General features: G+C 51.4%; 1 protein-coding gene across 2 annotated transcripts; it reads left to right on the plus strand.

Moving 5' to 3' along the window:
- Positions 1-2133: 2133 nt before the first annotated feature.
- MTA2 (metastasis associated 1 family member 2) lies at positions 2134-18229 on the plus strand. 2 transcript variants are annotated; one of them, XM_056852291.1, is made up of 18 exons: positions 2135-2298; positions 6382-6449; positions 6682-6775; positions 8799-8916; positions 9096-9159; positions 9478-9595; positions 9704-9806; positions 9903-10002; positions 12538-12726; positions 12998-13072; positions 13230-13288; positions 13377-13474; positions 13738-13877; positions 14908-15136; positions 15245-15334; positions 16028-16146; positions 16918-17066; positions 17963-18229. In XM_056852291.1, exons 1-18 carry the CDS (start codon positions 2271-2273, stop codon positions 18132-18134), a joined length of 2013 nt encoding a protein of 670 aa, XP_056708269.1. In that variant the 5' UTR covers positions 2135-2270; the 3' UTR covers positions 18135-18229. The 2 variants fall into 2 exon arrangements, with proteins under 2 accessions (XP_056708270.1, XP_056708269.1); XM_056852292.1 differs by lacking the exon at positions 16918-17066 and having other exon boundaries at positions 2134-2298.
- Positions 18230-20339: the final 2110 nt, after the last annotated feature.

Consider the following 20339-nt stretch of genomic DNA (forward strand, 5'->3'; position numbering starts at 1 on the left):
AAACTCCTATGAAACCCAACTTTCCCACGATGGCCGTGCTTCAGACCGACCGTCTCTCCGGGGAGAATGCAAGGAAGGCTCCAATAATAAATCAAAAGACGACACCTCTAGATAAGTGGTCGTTTCGCCTGATTGGCTTCTTCAGTTGTACTTAATATCCATAAATTCTTCAGTTATACTTAATGTCCATAAATCATATTTTTTCACGGGGCATGTAGCCTCTAAGGATACATTAAAAGATGCATTTGTTATGAAATTACATTATTAGTGAAACTTAATAAATGTACACATTTACATATAACAATCCTTCAAAAAAATATTTTCTTACCCCATAATATTGTTGACCTGATATGGTTCAAGACCCAAGGTTCCTTGGGCTAGTCACAGCTCTCTTAGAGCTCTCTCAGCCCCACCTACCTCACAGGTTGTCTGTTGTGGGCAGGGAAAGGGAAGGTGATTGTAAGCCGGTTTGATTCTGCCTTAAGTGGTAGAGGAAGTCGGCATATAAAAACCAATTCTTCTAAAAAAGTAAACTGGTAATTATAAAGCAAAAATGGGTGATTGTGAGTGCAGAAAAAAATGCTTTCTTCTGGCTTAATTAAATTAGGAAGCTGATTCCCTATTTGCTGGTGCCGTCTGGCCATTCTGATCCATGCTTCAGTAACTCATGGCTAGATTAGTGTAATACATTCTCCATAGGGCTGCCCTTGAAGATGATCGTGAAACTACCTGGTACAAAATACAGCAGCCCATTTGTTATTAGGGACCCACCATGGGGACCATAGAGGTCCTTCACTGGCTGCTTATTTATTTACAAGAGCTGGTTCTTACCTTTAAAAGCCATAGCTAGGGCTGCCAGGTCCCTCTTCGCCATTGGCGAGAGGTTTTTAGGGCGGAGCCTGAGGGTGGGGTTTGGGGAGGGATTTCAATGCCACAGAGTCCAATTGCTAAAGTGGCCATTTTCTCCAGGAGAACTGATCTCTATTGGCTGGAGATCAGTTGTAATAGCAGGAGATCTCTAGCTAGTACCTGGAGGTTGGCAACCCTATTGGGGCCTTTGACTTATTGTGTAGCTTATATATTATTGCTTTTTTTACCTGTCTTAGGCCCTGAGTTTCATCAGGGGGAGGGGACATATAAATTAGGCTTGCCAAGCCCCAGATGGGACCTGGAGATCTGGAATTACACTTTAGCTACACTGCAGAGATCAGGTTCCCTGGAGAAAATGGCTGCTTTGGAGGGTGGAGTCTGTGCATTACACCTGACCAAGGTCCCCCCCCTTCCTCAAGCCCCACCCTCCCCAGTAGGGTTGCCAGGTCCTTCTTCACCACCAGCGGGAGGTTGTTGGGGCAGAACCTGAGGAGGGCGGGGTTTGGGGACTTCAATTTCTTAAGAGTCCAAAGTGGCCATTTTCTCCAGGTGAACTGATCTCTAGCAGCTGGAGACCAGTTGTGATAGCAGATCTCCAGCTAGTACCTGGAGGCTGGCAACCCTACTCCCCAGGCTCCTCCCCCAAATCTCCAGGAACTTCCCAACCCAGAGTTGGCAATTCTTTTAAAAATAAATTAATCTGCAACAGATCCTGTGTAGAATGATGAAAAAGTTAAAAGATTTATGCATAAACGTGAGTTGCACAGCAGACATCTGTATTTGAGGCTGTTGGGGATGGGAGACAAAGAGTTAAACTCTGGTTCCGGAAAAGAGCGCCGTACATCGAAGAGAGGTGAGACTCACGGCCTCGTCGGTTTTCCGAAGATTGTCGGAAAAATCCGAAGAGGTCTGGGGCACCCTCGGGACGTTCCCCCATCTCAAATTGTAATCGGAAAAATTATTTTACGGAACGACCCGAAGACAGACGAAGATTTCCGGAAAAGCGCGAACTTCCTCCCGTGTATTTCCGAGTTCAGGAAAAGGCGGGGGTAATTCTGAATTAGCCGAAACCGGAACATTAAAACAAGGGGCAAGAAACTCTTGAGGCCCTGCGACCAAGTCCCTGAAAAAAAAAAAAAAAAGTCCACCGTATTTACATTGAGGAGGAGCGGGGCGTTTATCGCTCCCCCCCTTTTCCCGAAGCTGACCGGAAAAGGCCGAGCCTTTCCGAAGATCCCCGAGGGGCTTCCGGAAACTCCCGAAGTGCTCGAGGCTCGGCCGGCGCCGGCGCTCGCTGCGTGAGGGGGAGAGACGACAACGGCGGCGGGAGGCGATGAAGAGCGGCCGGGCCCGGAGTTCCTGAGGGGGCCGAGCCGGGCCAGAAGCCCCCCGCCGGAGCCATGGCGGCTAATATGTACCGGGTGGGCGGTAAGGAAAGGGGGTCCTCCCTTGCGGGGCGGGGGGAGGAATGGCGGAGAGGCGAGACACGAGGGGGGAGGGGCACGGTGGGGGTGCTCGGGGGAGGGGGGGAGGGGAGGGTCCTTCAACGGGGTTCAAACAGGGTAGGGGAAAGGGGGAGTGGTGATAGGGGAGGGGGCTCAAGGGGTTTCGCTCCTGCGGGTGGGAGTCAAAGATTGGGAGGAGGAGGAGGGGGGGGGGAGGCTAAAAAAGCTTGATCTGGAGGTGGGTCAGGGAAGGGGAAAGGGGTCGGTGGAGGGGGGCTGGCTGAAATGGGTCTGGGGGCTGAGGGTGTTCGGGAGTCTGGGAGGGGGAGCGTATGGGAGGGCTAGTTCCAGGTAACGTGGGGGGGGGATTAGGACTAGGGGAGGGGACGCATAAGGAAGTGCTGGTCGTGGGAGTTCATGTTAGGGAGGGAGAGGCTGGGGCCGTGTGTAAGAGGAGCGTGTGAACGGAGGGGCTGGCTTCAGTGGGCCTGCGGGGATTAAAGGGGCAGGCTGGGCTAAGTAGCTCGGGCAGGGTTTTAAGGGGATAGGTCGAGGCGGCTGGTCGCAATATGGGAAAGATTTTGGGGTGGGGGGGAGGTAGAAAAGAGGTTTGGTCCTGGTAGTGGGAGAAATAAGGTCCAGGGGTGGGGGGTTTAAATCATGGTCGTGGGGGGGGGATAGGTGGCGGATAAAGAGGGAGTTTGGCAAGGCTAAGTTGCTGGGTTGAAGGAGTAGGTAGAGAGGCCGGGTGTCAGGGGTTTGGGGTGGTTAAGGAAATTGGGGGGGGGGCTAGGCTGAAATATGGGAGGAGTGAATGGAGGCTGGACAGGGGCCTGGCCTAGATAGCCGGGTGGGGGAAAGGGAGGCTGTGAATGAGAATCAATGGGCTGCCTTTTTCATCTGCTAAAGGTTACCTATGAAAGATGAGGTGAGGCCATGATCAATTTAAATGTGGGAGGGGGAAGCTGCAGTCCAAAGGATCTGAGAAAGAGATGCGGAGGCAGAACCAGAAGTGTGAAAGGGGTGTGGGGGGTTATAGATCAGGATTCGGCTGTTTGTGGAGGGAGACGTGAGGACAACGGGCTTGGTTATAGGGGAAGGGGGGTTAACCTAGACAAAGTGACGTGGATAAGAAGCTGGCTGAAGGGCCTTGTTGAGTTTTAGCTTCAGGGTAGCGAAAGACTCATGCCTTCTAGAGAAGGGGGTGCTCTGTGTGAGAAGCTGAGAGCAGGGTCTTGGTGATTCTGGCTTCTGAGCCAGGACATGAAAGGTAAACGGAACCTCCATGTTCAGAAGCAGTATACCTCTGACCACCAGAAGAGAGAGTCCCAAAGGGGGGGGGAAGCCTCTGTGCCCTGCTTATAAACTTTTCTGGTGGGGTGGTGCTAGAAGTGGAACGCTGGGCTAGGACCCTGGTCTGATCCAGCCACACTGTCTACGCTCTTCCGCTTACGTCACTTCACACATTCCCACTGCTAAGATCACCTTGTGCTCATGTCATCTGCGCTCCACCTCCTTGACTTTTTCTCTCCATTACCTTCAGGTTTCTTTTATTTTTTTAAAAAAACGGTGCCCTTCTTCCCTTCTACTTCCCTTCTTTCAAGCTGTTGAGCCCCTTAGTCACCTCCTCCCACTCTTATCTGTGCTGCTGAAGCCTCATGGCTCCCAAGGCCCAGCCTGTTCATAATTAGCCACTCCTCTGGAGGACTTGCTTCTTCGGAGAGCCCTCTTTGGCTCGCCCCTGAGCTGCTGTCCTATTGCCAGCTAAATTCTTCAACCGTGCCCATGACCCTGAACTTTCTCTACTCTTTTCTTGTTTGATGTCTGTTGTAAACGTTCTGGGTTTTGAAGCGCAGAACTCAACAGTCTCTCCACTTTTTAAAAATACTTTCAAAAAAGTTAAGTCTTTAAGCCTAAAATGCAGAGCTAGAAAGCATGGGGCAACATCTTCAAGTACTTGAAGGGCTGTCATATGGAGGATGGAGTTGTTTTCTGTTGCCCCAGAAGGTAGGACCAGAACCAATGGGTTGAAATTAAATCAAAATACTCAGACTGAGTCATGTGTCTGTTTTGTATGGTGCCTTGTGTGCTTGCAGGGGGCTGGGGGGGGGGAGAATTGTCAGCAATAATGGAAGCGGCCCTTGTTGAAGGAGCTTCTCAGGCGGGCCCTGGTATTCCATCCTTGCCTATATTACTGACAGAGGGCTGTCCTAGCAGGAGGATAATCTGTGGCTTAACTTCTTGGCTGTGCATGTAGCATCATGGTTTGAGAACGTGTGCGTTGGGCTGATAGACTCCAGCTTCAGGTCGACATTGGCCTGAACTCTCTGGGAGGGTTTCTTTCTGCACGCTGCCCTCTTTCACCATGCATTCCCTCCCGGCCCCATATAAGATATTGGAGCTAATATTGGCTTGCTTTACAGGGCCATCGTAAAAATGACTGAGAGAATGAGCGGGGGCTAAATCTTAGTGATAGGGCCGCGTACAAAGTCTGGACGGTCCCAGGCACCTTCAGTTAAAAGCATCTCGGAGAACTGAACTGGGAAAGACCTTTCTGTGCCCTGAAATCCTGGTGAGCTGCTGCCCGTCAGAGGAGTCAGTACTGAAGAGTACAGTAGACCAGCGGCTCAACAGTTAAGGCAGCTTTATTAAGTGACTCTAAAATGGAAGCAACCTGGCTTTTTGTGTCAGGACGACCTCTCCCGATAACCCTTTGTGGGCTGGGGCCATGGCTTGGTGCTCAGTTTATCCAGCAGTTTGAGGCAACAAGTCCAACCCCCTGCACAATGCAGGAAACTCACAACTACCTCCCCCCCCCACACTCCCAGTGACCCCTACTCCATGCCCAGAAGATGGCCAAGATGCCCTCCCTCTCATGAACTGCCCAAGATCATAGAATCAGCATTGCTGACAGATGGCCATCTAGCCTCTTCTTAAAACCTCCAGGGAAGGAGAGCTCACCACCTCCCGTGGAAGCCTGTTCCTCTGAGGAACCACTCTGTTAGAAAATCCTTCCTAATGTCTAGATGGAAACTCTTTTGATTTAATTTCAACCCGTTGGTTCTGGTCCAACCTTCTGGGGCAACAGAAAACAACTCAGCGCCATCCTCTATATGACAATCCTTCAAGTACTTGAAGATGTTGCCCCATGCTTTCTAGCTCTGCATTTTAGGTTTAAAGGCTTAACTTTTTTGACAGTATTTTTAAAAAGTAGAGAGACTGTTGAGTTCTGTGCTTTAAAACCCAGCTGCAGAAACATGGGGTGCATGCATCACTGATGTCAGACTTCTGGTGGAATGGAAAGAGGACAGCGTGGAGGGGGTATGTCTTGAATCTGGCCCAGAGGGGAGAAACCGCTTTTCCATGGCCTAGATAAAAGGGGCTGTATTGACACAGGTTAGGGAAATCATCACATTTTTGCTGTGGTGGATTGATAGGCCTAGAGCATGCACTGTATGTCCGCTCTGGTGTATTTATGGGAACTAGTCATGTGTAGGAGGTAAGAGTATGTTTCTGATTTGGGAAGTCCCAGGTTCAGACCGTAACTCTGTTGAGCTAACCAGAGGCAAGCAAAACTCTGCTCTCTGTAAAAATGCTAGCATGCCTTACAAGGTGGTTGCAAGAGTGATTTTGTGGTGGTGGAAAGTGCTGTCAAGTCACAGCTGACTTATGGCGGCCCTGTAGGGTTTTCAAGGCAAGAGACTTTTGGAGGTGGTTTGCCATTGTCTGACTCTGCATTATGCACCTGGTATTCTTTGGAGGTCTCCCATTGGAATACTAGTCAGGGTGAGGGCTGAGAGTGTGTAACCGACCCAAGGTCACCCAGCAAGCTTCTGTGGCATGAGTGGGGATTTGAACCTGGGTTTCCTGAGTCCGAATCCAACACCTTAACCACTACACCACACTGGCTCTCTAAGAGTGATTTAGGTCATGTACATTTAGAGAACCATGGGGGGGAAATTGCATAAAAACACATCACATCCGCCAGCAGCTCTGAAGGGTGTGATCCTGCTCCTACAGCCTCTTTTTCCATTTCTCATTGGCCCTCCTTCCACCCCTCTTTCAGATTACGTCTACTTTGAGAATTCCTCTAGTAACCCCTACCTCGTGCGCCGCATTGAGGAGCTCAACAAGGTAAGGGTAGTACTGGGCATGGGGAGGGGGCTAAGCTCTGTCCTGTGGGGGGCTGTTGGGCCCATCGTGGCTTGGGCAGCCAGGGGACATGAGCAGGGTGTGGGTGAAGCGAGAACCCGTTGAGCGCAGTAGAGGCAGTTTAGGTTGAGCTCCAGGTCTTGAACCCGTAGCCGCCATTCACTGGCGAGCTGCCCATCCGTCAACAGCGTTGTCCCTCCTCTTTCCCCTGCAGACGGCCAATGGCAACGTGGAGGCCAAGGTGGTCTGTCTGTTTCGACGGCGTGACATCTCCAGCAGCCTCAACAGCCTGGCCGACAGCAACGCCCGTGAGTAGCGGAGGGATCGGGTCATGATTCTAAGCAGCAAACTCGGAGCTCTGTTCAAGGCTGGCGGTTACAAAGGGAGAAATTGCCTTTTCACCCCTGTGCAGTGGTGGGGTGTTTGGTTAGGAATGCGTCCCGCTGGGTAGGCCTTCTGTGGCAAACCTGGGAACGGATGGTTTGGCAACCTACCTGGTGACTCCAGCTTTGTAGAGAGAAGGCAGGGGAGAAGAGAACAGGTGGAGAGGGGGCAGAGCAGGACGGAGCTGTTGCCCTCCGGGAATAGTGGTGGGAGGAGGGATTCCGCCCAGGAAGAAGAGAGCAGCAAGGGAATGGGTGAAAGGCTACCCCACCCTCTCCCTGGGGCACCAGTCTCCTTCCGAGAGCTAAGGCTGGCTTTTCTTTTCTGCCCAGGCAGAGGTTGTGGGCACCAAGCTCAGGAACTGCCTTGCCTGCAAGTTCTGTGTGGGGGTCTCGTCGTTCTGATGTGCGTTAGTTAACGTCTGGTTAGTTACTGTCTTCCATTGGGGTGAGGAGAGTTTTAAGCTTTTCTCTTTCATGCCCAGAGCAATAATGTATGCGAAGAAACAGCTGACTGGTTGTAAACGTTGGCAGGTGTTGAATGGTGTGTAAGCAGGGAGACAGAAGCAGCGTCGCCGCAGAACACCTGGTTCCTGGCCATTGCCAGACATAGGCGTCTCTGGCTCTTCAGTGCTACAGGAGAGTCCTCAGCGACTGAAGGGTTAACAGGAAAGGGATAGCAGCTGGGGGAGGGGAAGGGGCATGCGTGACTCTGCATCGGGCTTCCTGGCCTCTTGAGCAGGGGCTGTGACCTTGACTGTGCCCAATCAGACCCGGCTGGTTCTTTAACCCACCCACCCATTTGAGGCAAAGGGTTTTCTGAGCTGCAAAGCAGGCAGGGCGGAGCCAGCGTCCCTCTCATGCCTCCAGTCCCCACCCCCCTGGGACGCTGCCAAGTTCTTGAAGCAGCTGGGGGGGATGGGAGAACAATGTGCTTCTTGGTGGCCGCCGCTGCTCGGCTGCTTCCGGGATAGTGGGTGACTGTGCGTGGCGGTCCCTGTTGCTCGCTGCTGTAGAGGGCGAGAGCAGAAAGGATGACCCTCGGCAGCAGCCGCTGGCAATTGGAAACAAGCCCCACGCTGCATTCTGGATGGAAAGGGAAACTAAAATGATCATGGGGTCGGTGCATCTTCACTCTGAGGAAAGGCTACAGTAGGGAGGGGCCGTGGCTCAGTCGCAGAGCATCTGCTTGGTGTGCAGAAGGTCCCAGGTTCAGTCCCAGGTATCGCCAGTTCAAGGGACTAGGCAAGTAGGTGATGTGAAAGACCTCTGCCTGAGACCCTGGAGAGCCGCTGCCAGTCTGAGTAGACAATACTGACTTTGATGGACCAAGCGTCTGATTCAGTATAAGGCAGCTTCATGTGTTCATTTAGGGCATTTTAGTTCAGGGGGGAAATGAAGGCCAGTAAGGAAGGGAACCTGATCAGTGTTGTAAACTGCGTCAGGGTGGGGAGACCCGTTCCCCCTCGTATTTCTGTAAAACTCGGTACCCCTCAATGAAGCTGATTGGCAGAAGGGACGGCGTAAGAAAAGGAAGCGCTCCTTCAAACAATACTTAAACAAAATATGGAATTCACTACCATGTGAGCTGGTGATCACTACTAGTTAGCGTAACTTCAGAAGAAATTACGACAATTCACAGTAGCTCTATCCTAGGCATTAGCTGCAGGAACTAAAAGAAACCTTCATGTTCCAAGGAGGTATACCTTGAGATTCCGGGTGCTGGGTGGAGGATCACCTTCCCATCCTGCTGGCTTCTGGATACATCTAGCCACTGTTAGAGACAATTCTGGACCTGCAGATCAGATCGGGCCGTGAGCGTGATCACTGACTTGGAGGAGGGATGAGATCTTGCAGTCTCTGGAGGATGTGGTGGGCCTAGAAATGAGCAATGAATGAGTGGAAAGACGCTTCACACACTTTTCCTCCTCTATCTTCCCCTGCCCAGGAGAGTTTGAAGAAGAATCCAAACAGCCTTCGGTGTCAGAGCAGCAGCGGCACCAGCTAAAGCACCGGGAACTTTTCTTGTCCCGGCAGTTCGAGTCCCTGCCTGCTACCCACATACGGTAAGGAGAGGCAGGAGGGGGATGGGTTCCATCTTGCATGCCCTTGGCTCCTGTGCAGCCCAAGAAAAGCAAGGCCAGCTCTTCTAGGGCCACTTGAGCCAGCCTGCCTTTGAGCTCCGCAGCACCCGAGAGGCTGAGCCCAGGAGTATGATGCAGGGTCTCCCCCTTCATCCTTGCAGGGGGAAGTGCAGTGTTACCCTGCTCAATGAGACGGACGTCCTCAGCCAGTACCTGGACAAAGAGGTGAGTCAGGAAGGGAAAGGTGAGGAACGAGGAACTTCCGTGACCAACTCTGGGCTCCTGAAGTCCTGGGCTTGAGATCCAGTGGCTTCCCTTGGGCCCCGTCTACCAAAGCAGAGGGCGAGGCATTTTCTGTCCTTGAATCTGGGTTGTTTGCTGCTGGTTTGGCAGAACGAATCCAGAAGGGGTTGAGGATATCAGGGCAGATGTTATCAATGCTTTAGGCTGATCCTGCATTGAGCGGGGGGTTGGACTAGATGGCCTGTATGGCACCTTCTAACTCCATGATTCTAATACTCCCGACCCCTCTTTTGCTCCTAGGATTGTTTCTTCTATTCACTGGTGTTCGACCCTGTTCAGAAGACTCTCCTAGCTGACCAGGGCGAGATCCGAGTGGGCTGCAAGTACCAGGCAGAGATTCCTGACCGGCTGGCAGAAGGTGAGCAGGGGTCCCATCACCACGCAAAGCACACTTCCCTCGCCAGACTTCGTAAGAGGGAATCTGGCGGCTCAGTTGTGCCGATAGCGCCTCTCTGATCTCCCCCAGGAGAGTCCGATAACCGGAACCAGCAGAAGATGGAGATGAAGGTTTGGGATCCCGATAACCCCCTGACGGACCGGCAGATCGACCAGTTCCTCGTGGTGGCTCGGTGAGATCCGGCTGGGGGGCGGTCTGGCTTTTCTGGCTGGGTGGACTCTGACTCCAACGGGGTCGTTAACCTGCTCTTGTCTCTCTCCCGTGCCAGGGCCGTTGGCACCTTCGCGCGGGCCCTCGACTGCAGCAGCTCCATCCGGCAGCCCAGTCTTCACATGAGTGCTGCTGCTGCCTCCAGGGATATCACACTGGTAAGGGTGTGTGTGTGGAGAACATCAGCCATGGAGGGGGTATTAGGAAGGGCTGTATGTGATGAGTAAGTAAACAATAGCTGAGCAAAGAGAGGGACTGTGAACAGGGATTTGTTCTTGTATTTACTGGTGTTTGACCCTGTTCAGAAGACTCTCCCGGCTGACCAGGGTAAGATCCGAGTAGGCTGCAAGTACCAGGCAGAGGGGCGTGGCTGTGGCTCAGCGGTAGAGCATCTGCTTGGCATGCAGAAGATCCTAGGTTCAATCCCCGGCATCTCCAGTTATAGGGACTAGGCAAGTAGGTAATGTGGAAGACCTCCTCCTGAGACTCTGGAGAGCCACTGCCAGTCTGAGTAGACGATACTGATTTGGATGGACCAAGGATCTGATTCAGTATAAGGCAGCTTCATGTGTTCATGTGCTCATTTGAACCCAGGGTTCCTCAGTCCAGCAACACACTGGCTTTCAAGGTTATCTAATGTCTTAAGACACGAAAACAGAAATCAGTTTTTTTTTTATTTTATTGTTTATTAACAAAATTACAGAAAAGCGATAAAAAAAGAAGAAAAGAAGGGGAAACAAGAATATAAAACTAAAAACAGACAAACAAAAGGATACTTCCGCTTTTGTTTGTATTTAATATAAATCTGATTAAAGAGTTTCTACCTGTTCTCCAGTTACAAATATAGAATTTTTTTAAATTATTCTTGCAACTAAAAACCAAACTTTTCTCTGTCATGCCTAAATTCTTGTTCTTCTCATCTTCAAACCCACAAATCATGCATTCGTTTTTTTCCATTACGCAAAAAGTCAGTAAAGGGTTTCCAATTTTCTACAAAAGTAGCTAAGTTATTTTCTCTAATCAAAGCAGTCAGTTTGGCCATTTCTGCTAATTCCAACATTTTGACAAGCCACTCTTCTATTGTAGATATAGATGGGTTTTTCCATTTTTGTGCATATAATTTTCTTGCTGCTGAAATCATACATAAAACAAACATCCATATTTTTTTTCTAAACTAAATTAAATAAAACCCAGAAAATAAATTTCTGGTTTAATTTCATTTAAAATCTTCTATATTATAGAATGTAATTGTGACCAATTTTTAAAGCTTTTTTACGAGTCCACCATAAGTGAAAGAAGGTCCTTTTTGCTGTTCACGTTTCCAACATGTATTTGGCACATTTTTATACATTTTTGCCAATTAATCTGGAGTCAGATACCAACAGTCCATCATTTTATAAAAAAATTATTTCAGACTAGAACTTAAAGTAAACTTAAGATCCCTTAAACACATGTTTCTCCCATTGTTCCATTTGTATGTTGTATCCAAAATTTGTTGCCCATTTCACCATATAATCTTTTTTCTTGTTTCTCTTCTGTTTCATATCTCAGTAGGAGCTTATACAATTTAGCAGTGGCATGAAAGAAAACAAAAACCTGTGATGGGTGTAAATTATGCTAAAAGGAGGAATCACGCAAATACATTTAATTTACATAACACTGCAGCCTCTGCTGTTTGTCATTATTTGTTCTACTACTCAGGGAATGGAGAAATGTTGAGTACAGAATACTGAATCCCAGCCGTTGGACTCTTGTCAACCATTCTCCTGGCTTTTGAGGTTTTGTTAGACATTGGCTACATGCTTTCAATCATCTGTTTTGCAAACTTAAGGTCCACAAATGCGCATTATTTTTATGAAACTGAAGACTCAAATTCAGACAATGCTCCAAACCGCGGTTTGCACTGACCGTAGTTTAGAACTCAGACTGTGGTGTGAACTTCCAGAGGTAGAGGCAAACCATAGAAGCTTGTAGAGCCACAAAGATTAGCATAATAATGGTTTGAGAATTTAGACACGATGCCAGAATCACAGTTAAGTTCTTAGTTTGGCATGACAGAGCCAGCGTGGTATAGTAGTTAAGAGTGGCGGGCTCTTATCTGGAGAAGTGGGTTCGATTCCCCACTCCTCCACGCGAAGCCTACTGGGTGACCTCGGGCCAGTCACAGTTCTCTCCGAACTCTCGGCCCATGTGGAGGTAGGCAATGGCAAACCACCTCAGAACATCTTTGCTTTGAAAGCACTATGGGGTCGACATGAGTCAGCTGTGACTTGACGGCACTTTCCATCACCAGTTTAGCATGGTGGCCCAGGCTAGCCTGATCTAGTCAGATCTCAGAAGCTAAGCAGGGTCGGCCCTGGTTAGTACTTGGATGGGAGACCACCAAGGAATACCAGGGATGCAGAGTAAGTCAGTGGCAAACCACCTCATTTAGTCTCCTGCCTTGAAAACCCTTCTGGGTTGCTATAAGTCAGCTGTGACTCAACGGCACTTCATACACACAGTTTGGCATGATTATCAACATGGAAATGGGAGAGTATCAGCATGTGGCATTGGACACAGCTCCCCAAACCAGAGGTGACATGGCATGCGCCCTTTATTGTGGGTTTGCCGGTCTTGGTTCCAGCAAGCTTGTAGAGGTTAGTTTTCCCTCCTCCTTACTCTTCTCACGCTTTGTCCCTCCGTCTTGGCAGTTCCACGCAATGGATACACTGCAGCGGAACGGCTACGACCTGGCCAAAGCCATGTCCACACTGGTGCCCCAGGGAGGCCCTGTGCTGTGCAGGGATGAGATGGAGGAGTGGTCAGCTTCAGAAGCGATGCTCTTCGAGGAGGCCCTGGAGAAATACGGCAAAGACTTTAACGACATCCGGCAGGACTTTGTGAGTGGGGTTGCGGGTTGGGCGTGGAGTCTCGGGCTTGGCGGAGTTCCCATCTTGCCCGAGGAACCTCACTTTGTCCAGGGCTAGCTGGAAATTAGGAGGCAGGACTTCCAGGTTCAGTTGTCGGTGCCACTTCTCAGGAGTGGAACTGCCTGTGGGGATCCGGGGTGCACATTTGAGGTCCTGCTTTTTTTTTTTTTTTTTTGCCACGCTGACTTGGTTGGAATGGGCTGAAGGTGTGCATGCTCTTGAAGGTTTGTGTCCCTTGCAGCTGCCTTGGAAATCCCTGGCCAGCATTGTGCAGTTCTACTACATGTGGAAAACCACAGACCGATACATCCAGCAGGTAGGTGGGCCGATTTCTGCAGGAAATTGGGGGAGGTCACAGGGTGAGATGGCCGTTCCCCCCTTTACCAAGCAGCTTCAGTGCTCTGGAGGTAGCTCTGCCTCCCTCCCGATAACACGCTTCCATGCCTCACACGCACCTTCCCCTTTCCTTGCAGAAAAGGTTGAAAGCAGCTGAAGCGGACAGCAAGCTGAAGCAGGTGTACATTCCCACCTAGTGAGTATCCCTTCCCCTCGGCCTTGGTGGGAGGGAAGTGGGTAAGCTCTATGCCCAGGCCTTTGACCTCGTTGCCTCCCCCGTCCAGTACGAAACCCAATCCGAACCAAATCATCTCAGTGGGCTCCAAGCCTGGCATGAATGGAGCTGGCTTCCAGAAGGGGTTGACCTGTGAGAGCTGCCACAGTGAGTACCAGCTTGGGGCTGTAGTGGGGGGGACCATGTCTGCATGTCTCTGCCGTAGGGGAGCAGGAATCGGGCTGATCTGGCATCCTGGCTCATACCGGCTTACTTTTTCAGTCCTGGTGCTGAGGCGGAGCTGCAAGTTTGGATGGGGTGGGACCTGAGGACCAACCAGAGCCAGTTGCTCCTAGATCTTGGGGGACAGGAGCTGCTGGGAGACGTCCCTTAACTAAGGCAGCGACCCTCCACTTCTCTCTCACCCACAGCCACTCAATCGGCACAGTGGTATGCCTGGGGGCCCCCCAACATGCAATGCCGCCTCTGTGCTTCCTGTTGGATCTACTGGAAGAAATATGGAGGCCTGAAGACCCCGACGCAACTCGAGGGAGCAGCACGCAGTGTCACGGTAATGTCCCCTGAGAATATGCTCCCAGGTGAATCTTGTTCTCATTAAAGTCACCAATTTAACGTTTTTTGGGGGGGAGGGGTCAATGTATTTTTTAAGAGTGCCTCTTTCTATCCTTGCAAAGTCTCAAGGGCTGCGGCTCAGTGGCAGAGCATCTGCTTGGCATGCAGAAGGTCCCAGGTTCAATCCCCGGCATCTCCAGTTAAAGGGACCAGGCAAGTAGGTGATGTGAAAGACCCCTGCCTGAGACCCTGGAGAGCCGTTGCTGGTCTGAGCAGACCAATACTGTCTTTGATGGACCAAGGGCCTGATTGAGTATAAGGCAGCTTCATGTGTTCAAGTTCTCCCAGTTGGAGCTAATGGCTTTTAGTGTGGAAATGCCCAGCATACCTAGTAAGAAGCCGGCCTTTGTTTAGCCACACTTCCAGCTTAGGTCCCCTGCATCTAGCCAAGACAGCAGCTGTCCAGGGCCAAGCTGTGCGTTTTATTCAGCGTGCGGAGCTACGCTGGCCGCCATTAGTCACACGGGTCTCCCAGCCAGTCAAACCTGTTGAGAGATCATCTGTTATATTCCACAAAGCCAAGAAGACTACTTTGTAGGTAGCAGCTTCCCTCCCTCCCTTTGCACCACGATGGTGTCATTTGTTAGTAGAGGCAGGAACACGGGCTGCTTGTCCCCCAGTTTTGCAGCAGAGCAGAACTTGCAGGACTCTCTGGACCAAATCAAGGACACAAGCAGGCATCTGTGACAGGTCTGCCTAAAAGCACCCACCTTTCTTGCTGGAGGCGCCGTGTCATTTGGCCGTCTGCTCCGCAAAGTTCCTACTTTTGTAACTAGCCTGAGCATCAAACATAATAACATAATCTTTTTGGCTGCTCTACTAATGTTTTTTTAGAAGACTTGGCCAGTCCATTGAACAAATCCTTTTAGACCCGCCAAACGGCCATCCTTGCTTTCTGCTCAAGCAGTGTTTGTGCTCATGCTTCTTCCACCTCTTTCTTCCCCGCCCCCCCTCAATCCCGCATGCAGGAGCCACACTCCCGGAGCCACATGTCTCGGCCAGAAGCCCAGAGCCTCTCCCCGTACACCACCAGCGCCAACCGGGCCAAGCTCCTGGCCAAGAACCGGCAGACCTTCCTGCTGCAGACCACCAAGCTGACCCGCATTGCACGCCGCATGTGCCGGGATATCTTGCAGCCGCGCCGTGCCGCCCGGCGCCCTTATGCGCCCATCAATGCCAATGCCATCAAGGCAGAATGTACGTGGGGGTCAGGAGTAGAGAAGTGGGGAGAAGAGAGGGAGAGAAGCAAGAAACGGATGGCGGAGCTAGTAGATCTCGTGCTAGTTATCTGCTTCTTCCCTCCAGGCTCCATTCGGCTACCCAAGGCAGCAAAGACCCCCCTCAAGATCCACCCTCTGGTGCGGCTTCCGCTGGCGACCATAGTCAAGGAGCTCGGTAAGGCTGTGGAGCCCATGTAGGCCTGTTTCCGAAATTGCACTGGCTTGACTGCCAAACCCTGATTGGGGACATGCTGTTGGCTCTGGGCCTTGCACCTCCTCCCTTGCCCTCTTCCCTCGGAGTTTGTGATCATCTAAATTTACCAGAGTGGTAAGCTGCAGTGCTGCAGTCAAAAGCTCTGCTCACGAACTGAGTTCAATCCCGACGGAAGTCGGTTGCAAGTAGCCAGCTCAAGGCTGACTCAGCCTTCCGTCCTTCCGAGGTCTGTAAAATGAGTACCCAGCTTGGTGGGGGTAAAGCATAGACGACTGGGGAAGGCAATGGCAAACCACCCCGTAAACATAGACTGCCTGGTAAACATTGTGATGTGACGTCACCCCATGGGTCGATATTGACCCGGTTCTTGCACGGGGGACTGCCTTTACCTTTTAAAAATCTGCTGTGGCATGCAAGCTGGGCAAACCGCTGTTGGTGCTAAGCAGGGCCTGCCTCCAAACTGCGGTTTGGCAATTGGGCCTGTGTGATAGCCATAGACTGTTGTGGGAGGGGGCAGGGTTGACTATACTAAGCCCCACTGCATTTTCGCCATTGAGATCTTAAATAATCCAAACTGGTTTCCTAAAGGGAGAGGGGGGATTCTTTGGCTTTGTGAACCCCGGTCATAATGTTGATTTTTAACATTTTTCCTAGCTGCGCAGGCCCCCCTAAAGCCAAAAACTCCCCGAGGCACCAAGACGCCCATCAACAGAAATCAGCTAACCCAGAACCGAGGCTTGGCTGGCATCGTGGGCAAGCGAGCATACGAGAGTGTGAGTGCCAGGGGGCCGAGGAGGGGGGGGGGATCCAGGGCAGTGACGTGGGGATGGGTATGAGAGGAAGGGGAGAAGCGTGCCATTTTCAGAAGTGCCTGGGAGCTGATATGTGGTGGAGGTGCACGGCTTCTAGTGCATTGGTGGGGAGGGGGGGGAGAGGAGACCCACACATTGGACTGGTACTTGAAATGAAAATTTTGAAAGGGAGTGGTGTTTCTTTCACATTAAACCAAATTCCTGTAATATTCACTCTTGCCAGGAGTACTTTTGGAGCACTTCTCGCATTTTTCCAAAATTGTCATTCTTTTCCCTCCCCCCAGTTGGTGGAGGTGGGAATACACTTCTGAGGTTCTGAAGGCTTCTGGCATATGCATTCTCTCCCCCCTGCCCTTCCTGAGTCTCTTAGTCTTAGGGGAGGGGCTGTGGCTCAGTGGTAGAGCATCTGCTTGGCATTCAGAAGGTCCTGGTTCAATCCCCGGCATCTCCAGTTAAAGGGACTAGGCAAATAGGTGATATGAAAGGCCTCTGCCTGAGACCCTGGAGAGCCGCTGCCAGTCTTGAGTAGACAATACTGACTTGATGGACTGATTCAGTATGAGGCAGCATCATGTGTTCAACTCCCTGCAGTCAAGCAGAGAGCTCCCTCTCCTATGTTTAGGGCCAGGCAAGGGCTAGCTCAGGATAGATGGGGGGGCGGGAGCCAGCAAGAGGTGGACGCTGCTTTTGGGGGTTCCTCTCGCTGATAGCTCTGTGTGCGACCGGGTGCAGGTGGCAGGGGGCGGGCTCCCCTTCTCGGCCAACGGGCGGCCCATGACTTCCGGAATGAGGTCGAGCGCTCAGCCCGCCATCAAACGTCAGAAGCTGAACCCGGCCGACGCCCCCAACCCTGTCGTTTTTGTGGCAACCAAGGACACCAGGTACTGGGGAAGGGATTCTTCGCGATGCAGTGTGGGGGAAGCAGGAAGGGGTGGGGGGTGGGAAGAGACACTGTTAGCCTTATCCCTTCTCTGGCACAGGGTTGATATCTGACTCTTATTATCAGCTGTCCTGCCACAGAGATGGAGTTTGTGTCAGTATCCCTGTTGCAGCTTGCAAATTGCAGAAGGAAAGCCCACCCCCAATGGGGTTGATTGCTACCTCCTGACTTAAAAGCTCCCCACTCCCCCCCATTTAAAAAAATTCTGGGCTGGAGGGGGCTGTTCTGCTGGGCTTTGAACCGCCAGGGGTTCTAGGTCAAGAGTTTACTCAGGTTGCTGCCCAGGGGTAGAACCTCCCCCCCCACCTTTCTGCTATAAGTACAGGGTTCTTGATGCAAAGTAAAAAAATTTTTGTGAAAGATTGTACTTCGTGTGATGCCTGTCGAATACTTGGGTCTTCATAGAACTCTGGGCATTTCTGGCCGGGACTGGAGAGGAGGGAGTTGTAAAGGCAGAGAAAGAAAAGCGACATGGGGGAATGAAGGCTCACCCTTCATTGTAGGGCATATCGAGCCCCACAGCCAGGGGTTCCTAAACCCCAGCCTGCTGCTGGTCGTGTCTAGAAATAAGCCAGATAATTTGTGGCCAGAAGGGAGAGGGGGTGTTGAGAGGGGTTAAAACATATTGCCAATTGGGGCCTGCCCAAATTTTTTTTAAAAAGACAGGCCCAAGTTGGGTTCTTTCTGGTGCCAGCGTGCCAGGCTGAGCGCTGTGTCTTCCAGCATGTGCTGCTGTCCAAGGAGCCACCCTGTCTGCACGGCCTGTTGTCTGTGTGAGGTTCTCTTGTTTTGTTTTTTTAACTGCCTCTCTTTCCCTCCCTTTCCCTCCTTCCGCAGGGCGCTCCGCAAAGCCCTGAGTCACCTGGAGATGCGCCGCGCTGCCCGCCGGCCCAACCTGCCGCTCAAGGTGAAGTCGGTGCTGCCCCTCCGGCCTGTGGTGGCCCCCCTGGTGCCCGTGCCCCCAGCCCACCCCGCCAGCACCAGCGAGCCCATCATCCTGGAAGACTGAGCGCTGCCGCTTCTCTGGCGTCCCCTCTAGGATCCTTGTAGCCCTCTCATCTTAACACCCGCCTGCCCCTTTTTTTCAGTGTCCGAGCCCTGTCTGGCAAGGGGGGGGCCAAGCTTAAGAGCCCCGGTTTCGCCAAGCGTTTGCTGGGAACAGGCCAGGCAGGGATGGGGGCATCTCTCCCCCAAGGTCGATCCTGGACACCCTTCATTCTCCTTTTTTATATATATATATTTTTTAATTTCCACGTTGACTTTTTTTTTAACCCTCCCCTTGTTGAAAATTCAGACTTGCGCACAAAGTTGGCCCTCCCACTTCTCCCCCCTCCTGGGCAACACCTTGAATACAAGTTGCACCTTCTCGAAGTGGGCAGGAGACTGTAAGGGTGGCACGAAATTGGAGCCATGGCAGAAGCCCTTCCAGAGTTCCTCCCACTTCTCCTCTGCAGCTGTTCTTCCCTCCTTCTGTTTGTCTCTCCGCTTCTTGGTGTCCCCCCCCTTTTTTTTTTTAAGTTGCCCTCTGGTCCCATATACTCCCTGTGTATCTGGAAAAGAGGGACGATCCCATTGAGACCCTAGATCCCAGTCAACATGGCAGTCCTCTCCCCTTCTCCACCCTCCCCTTCCATTTGACAAGCCTCCACCCTTTGACAAGCCCATTTTTTGTACATGGTTTGAAAAAGAAAGTCAGGTTTTTTTAAGTCAACCTGTAACTGGTTCTTATAGCAACAAAGAAATAAATGCTGTTTTCTTCATACCTTCTTCGGCACCTTTTTTTGGGGGGAGAGGGCAGGGGGAAAGCAGTGTGAGCCACGCTTTTAAGAGGGGCTGTGCCTCAGTGACAGAGCATCTGCTCGGCATGCAGAAGGTCCCAGGTTCAATCCCCAACATCTCCACTTAAGATCAGGTAAGAGGTGGTGTGAAAGATCGCTACCTGAGCCCCTAGACAGCTGCTGCCGGTCTGAGTAGACAACACTGACTTTGATGGACCAGTGGTCGAATAAGGCAGCTTCATGTGACACAAGGTGAGGAATTATTTGATTTGGGGGGAACCATTTCTGGCTGCTCTGGCTTGTTACAGAAATGGCAACTGGTGTTCTGGTGATTCTCCATCTGCGGAGGAAGGTATCATTGCATTACGCAGCCTCCGTGCTCTGCAGGCAGGACGTACGCAAACTTCTTTGCAAAGTTTCCATGCCTAGTTGGAGGCCAGAGGCCGGGCCAGGCCTTCCCCACCGCTCTCCCCTTGTTTTCTTGTTACTGTGCCTTAACAACATCAAAAATGGGCAGCACTCTTAGTCTGCTGTGGCTATATACATACGCAGATCCCAGCTAGGATTTACTGAAGGATTTTTCATATGGGGGGGGAGGGATTTTTGTTGTCTCCCCTGCCTTGACACCAGCCAACTCTCCTCTCAGGCTGTTTCTGGGGGTTTTTCAGTGTCCCTGTAGCACCATCTCGAACTGTGTGGGCGAGCCTCACTCTGTAGATGGGAGTACCCTTCCGTACACGGAAACTTTTCAGTCTCTCTCCCTCTCCCTCTTAGAATCTTAGCTGCAAGTTGGTTTTTATCTGCCGACTTACTCTACCACTTCAGAATCAAACCGGCTTACAATTGCCTTCCCTTCCTCTCCCCACAACAGAGACCCTGTGAGGTCGTTGGAGCTGAGAGAGTTCTGAGAGAACTGTGACTGGCCCAGTGTCACCCAGCTGGCTTCATGTGTAGGAGTGGGGAAACAAATCCCGTTCACCAGATTAGCCTCCGCCGCTCATGTGGAGGAGCGGGGAATTGAACCTAGTTCTCCAGATCAGTGTCTACCACTCCAAACCACCGCTCTTAACCACTACACCATGCTGGGAGTAAGCCGTATCTCAGACAGTCTGACAAGGCAAATCCCTGCTCAGTCGACAGTTCTGGGCTAATCTCTCCTTCCCAGAATAAACGACTCCAATTATAGAAATGCCTCTTGAGCTCGCTGTTGGAAAAACAAAACACTGTGCTTTGGGGGCAAAATTTGGAACTCTTTCTGTTGGGGAAGATGCAGTGTGGGGGGAGGGAATCCACAGGAAAGATGTGTGGCTGATGTGAGAGGAACAGGAAGCAGAAGGACGAGGGGGATTCCCACCACCCTTGCTTTCTGAGATGCAAAAAGCCATGCGTGGTTCCTCCAGCTGCTGTCAGGCTCTAGGGCAGGAGTGAAAAGGACT

This window comes from Euleptes europaea, chromosome 7 (assembly GCF_029931775.1).
Source record: "Euleptes europaea isolate rEulEur1 chromosome 7, rEulEur1.hap1, whole genome shotgun sequence".
NCBI classification, from domain to species: domain Eukaryota; kingdom Metazoa; phylum Chordata; class Lepidosauria; order Squamata; family Sphaerodactylidae; genus Euleptes; species Euleptes europaea.

Coding starts and splice junctions, on each gene's coding strand:
- MTA2 (XM_056852291.1), top strand. CDS start 2,271: ATGGCGGCTAATATGTACCGGGTGGGCG. Junction 6,776..8,798: donor CCTGGCCGACAGCAACGCCC/GTGAGTAGCGGA, acceptor TCCCCTGCCCAG/GAGAGTTTGAAGAAGAATCC. Junction 8,917..9,095: donor CTGCCTGCTACCCACATACG/GTAAGGAGAGGC, acceptor TCATCCTTGCAG/GGGGAAGTGCAGTGTTACCC.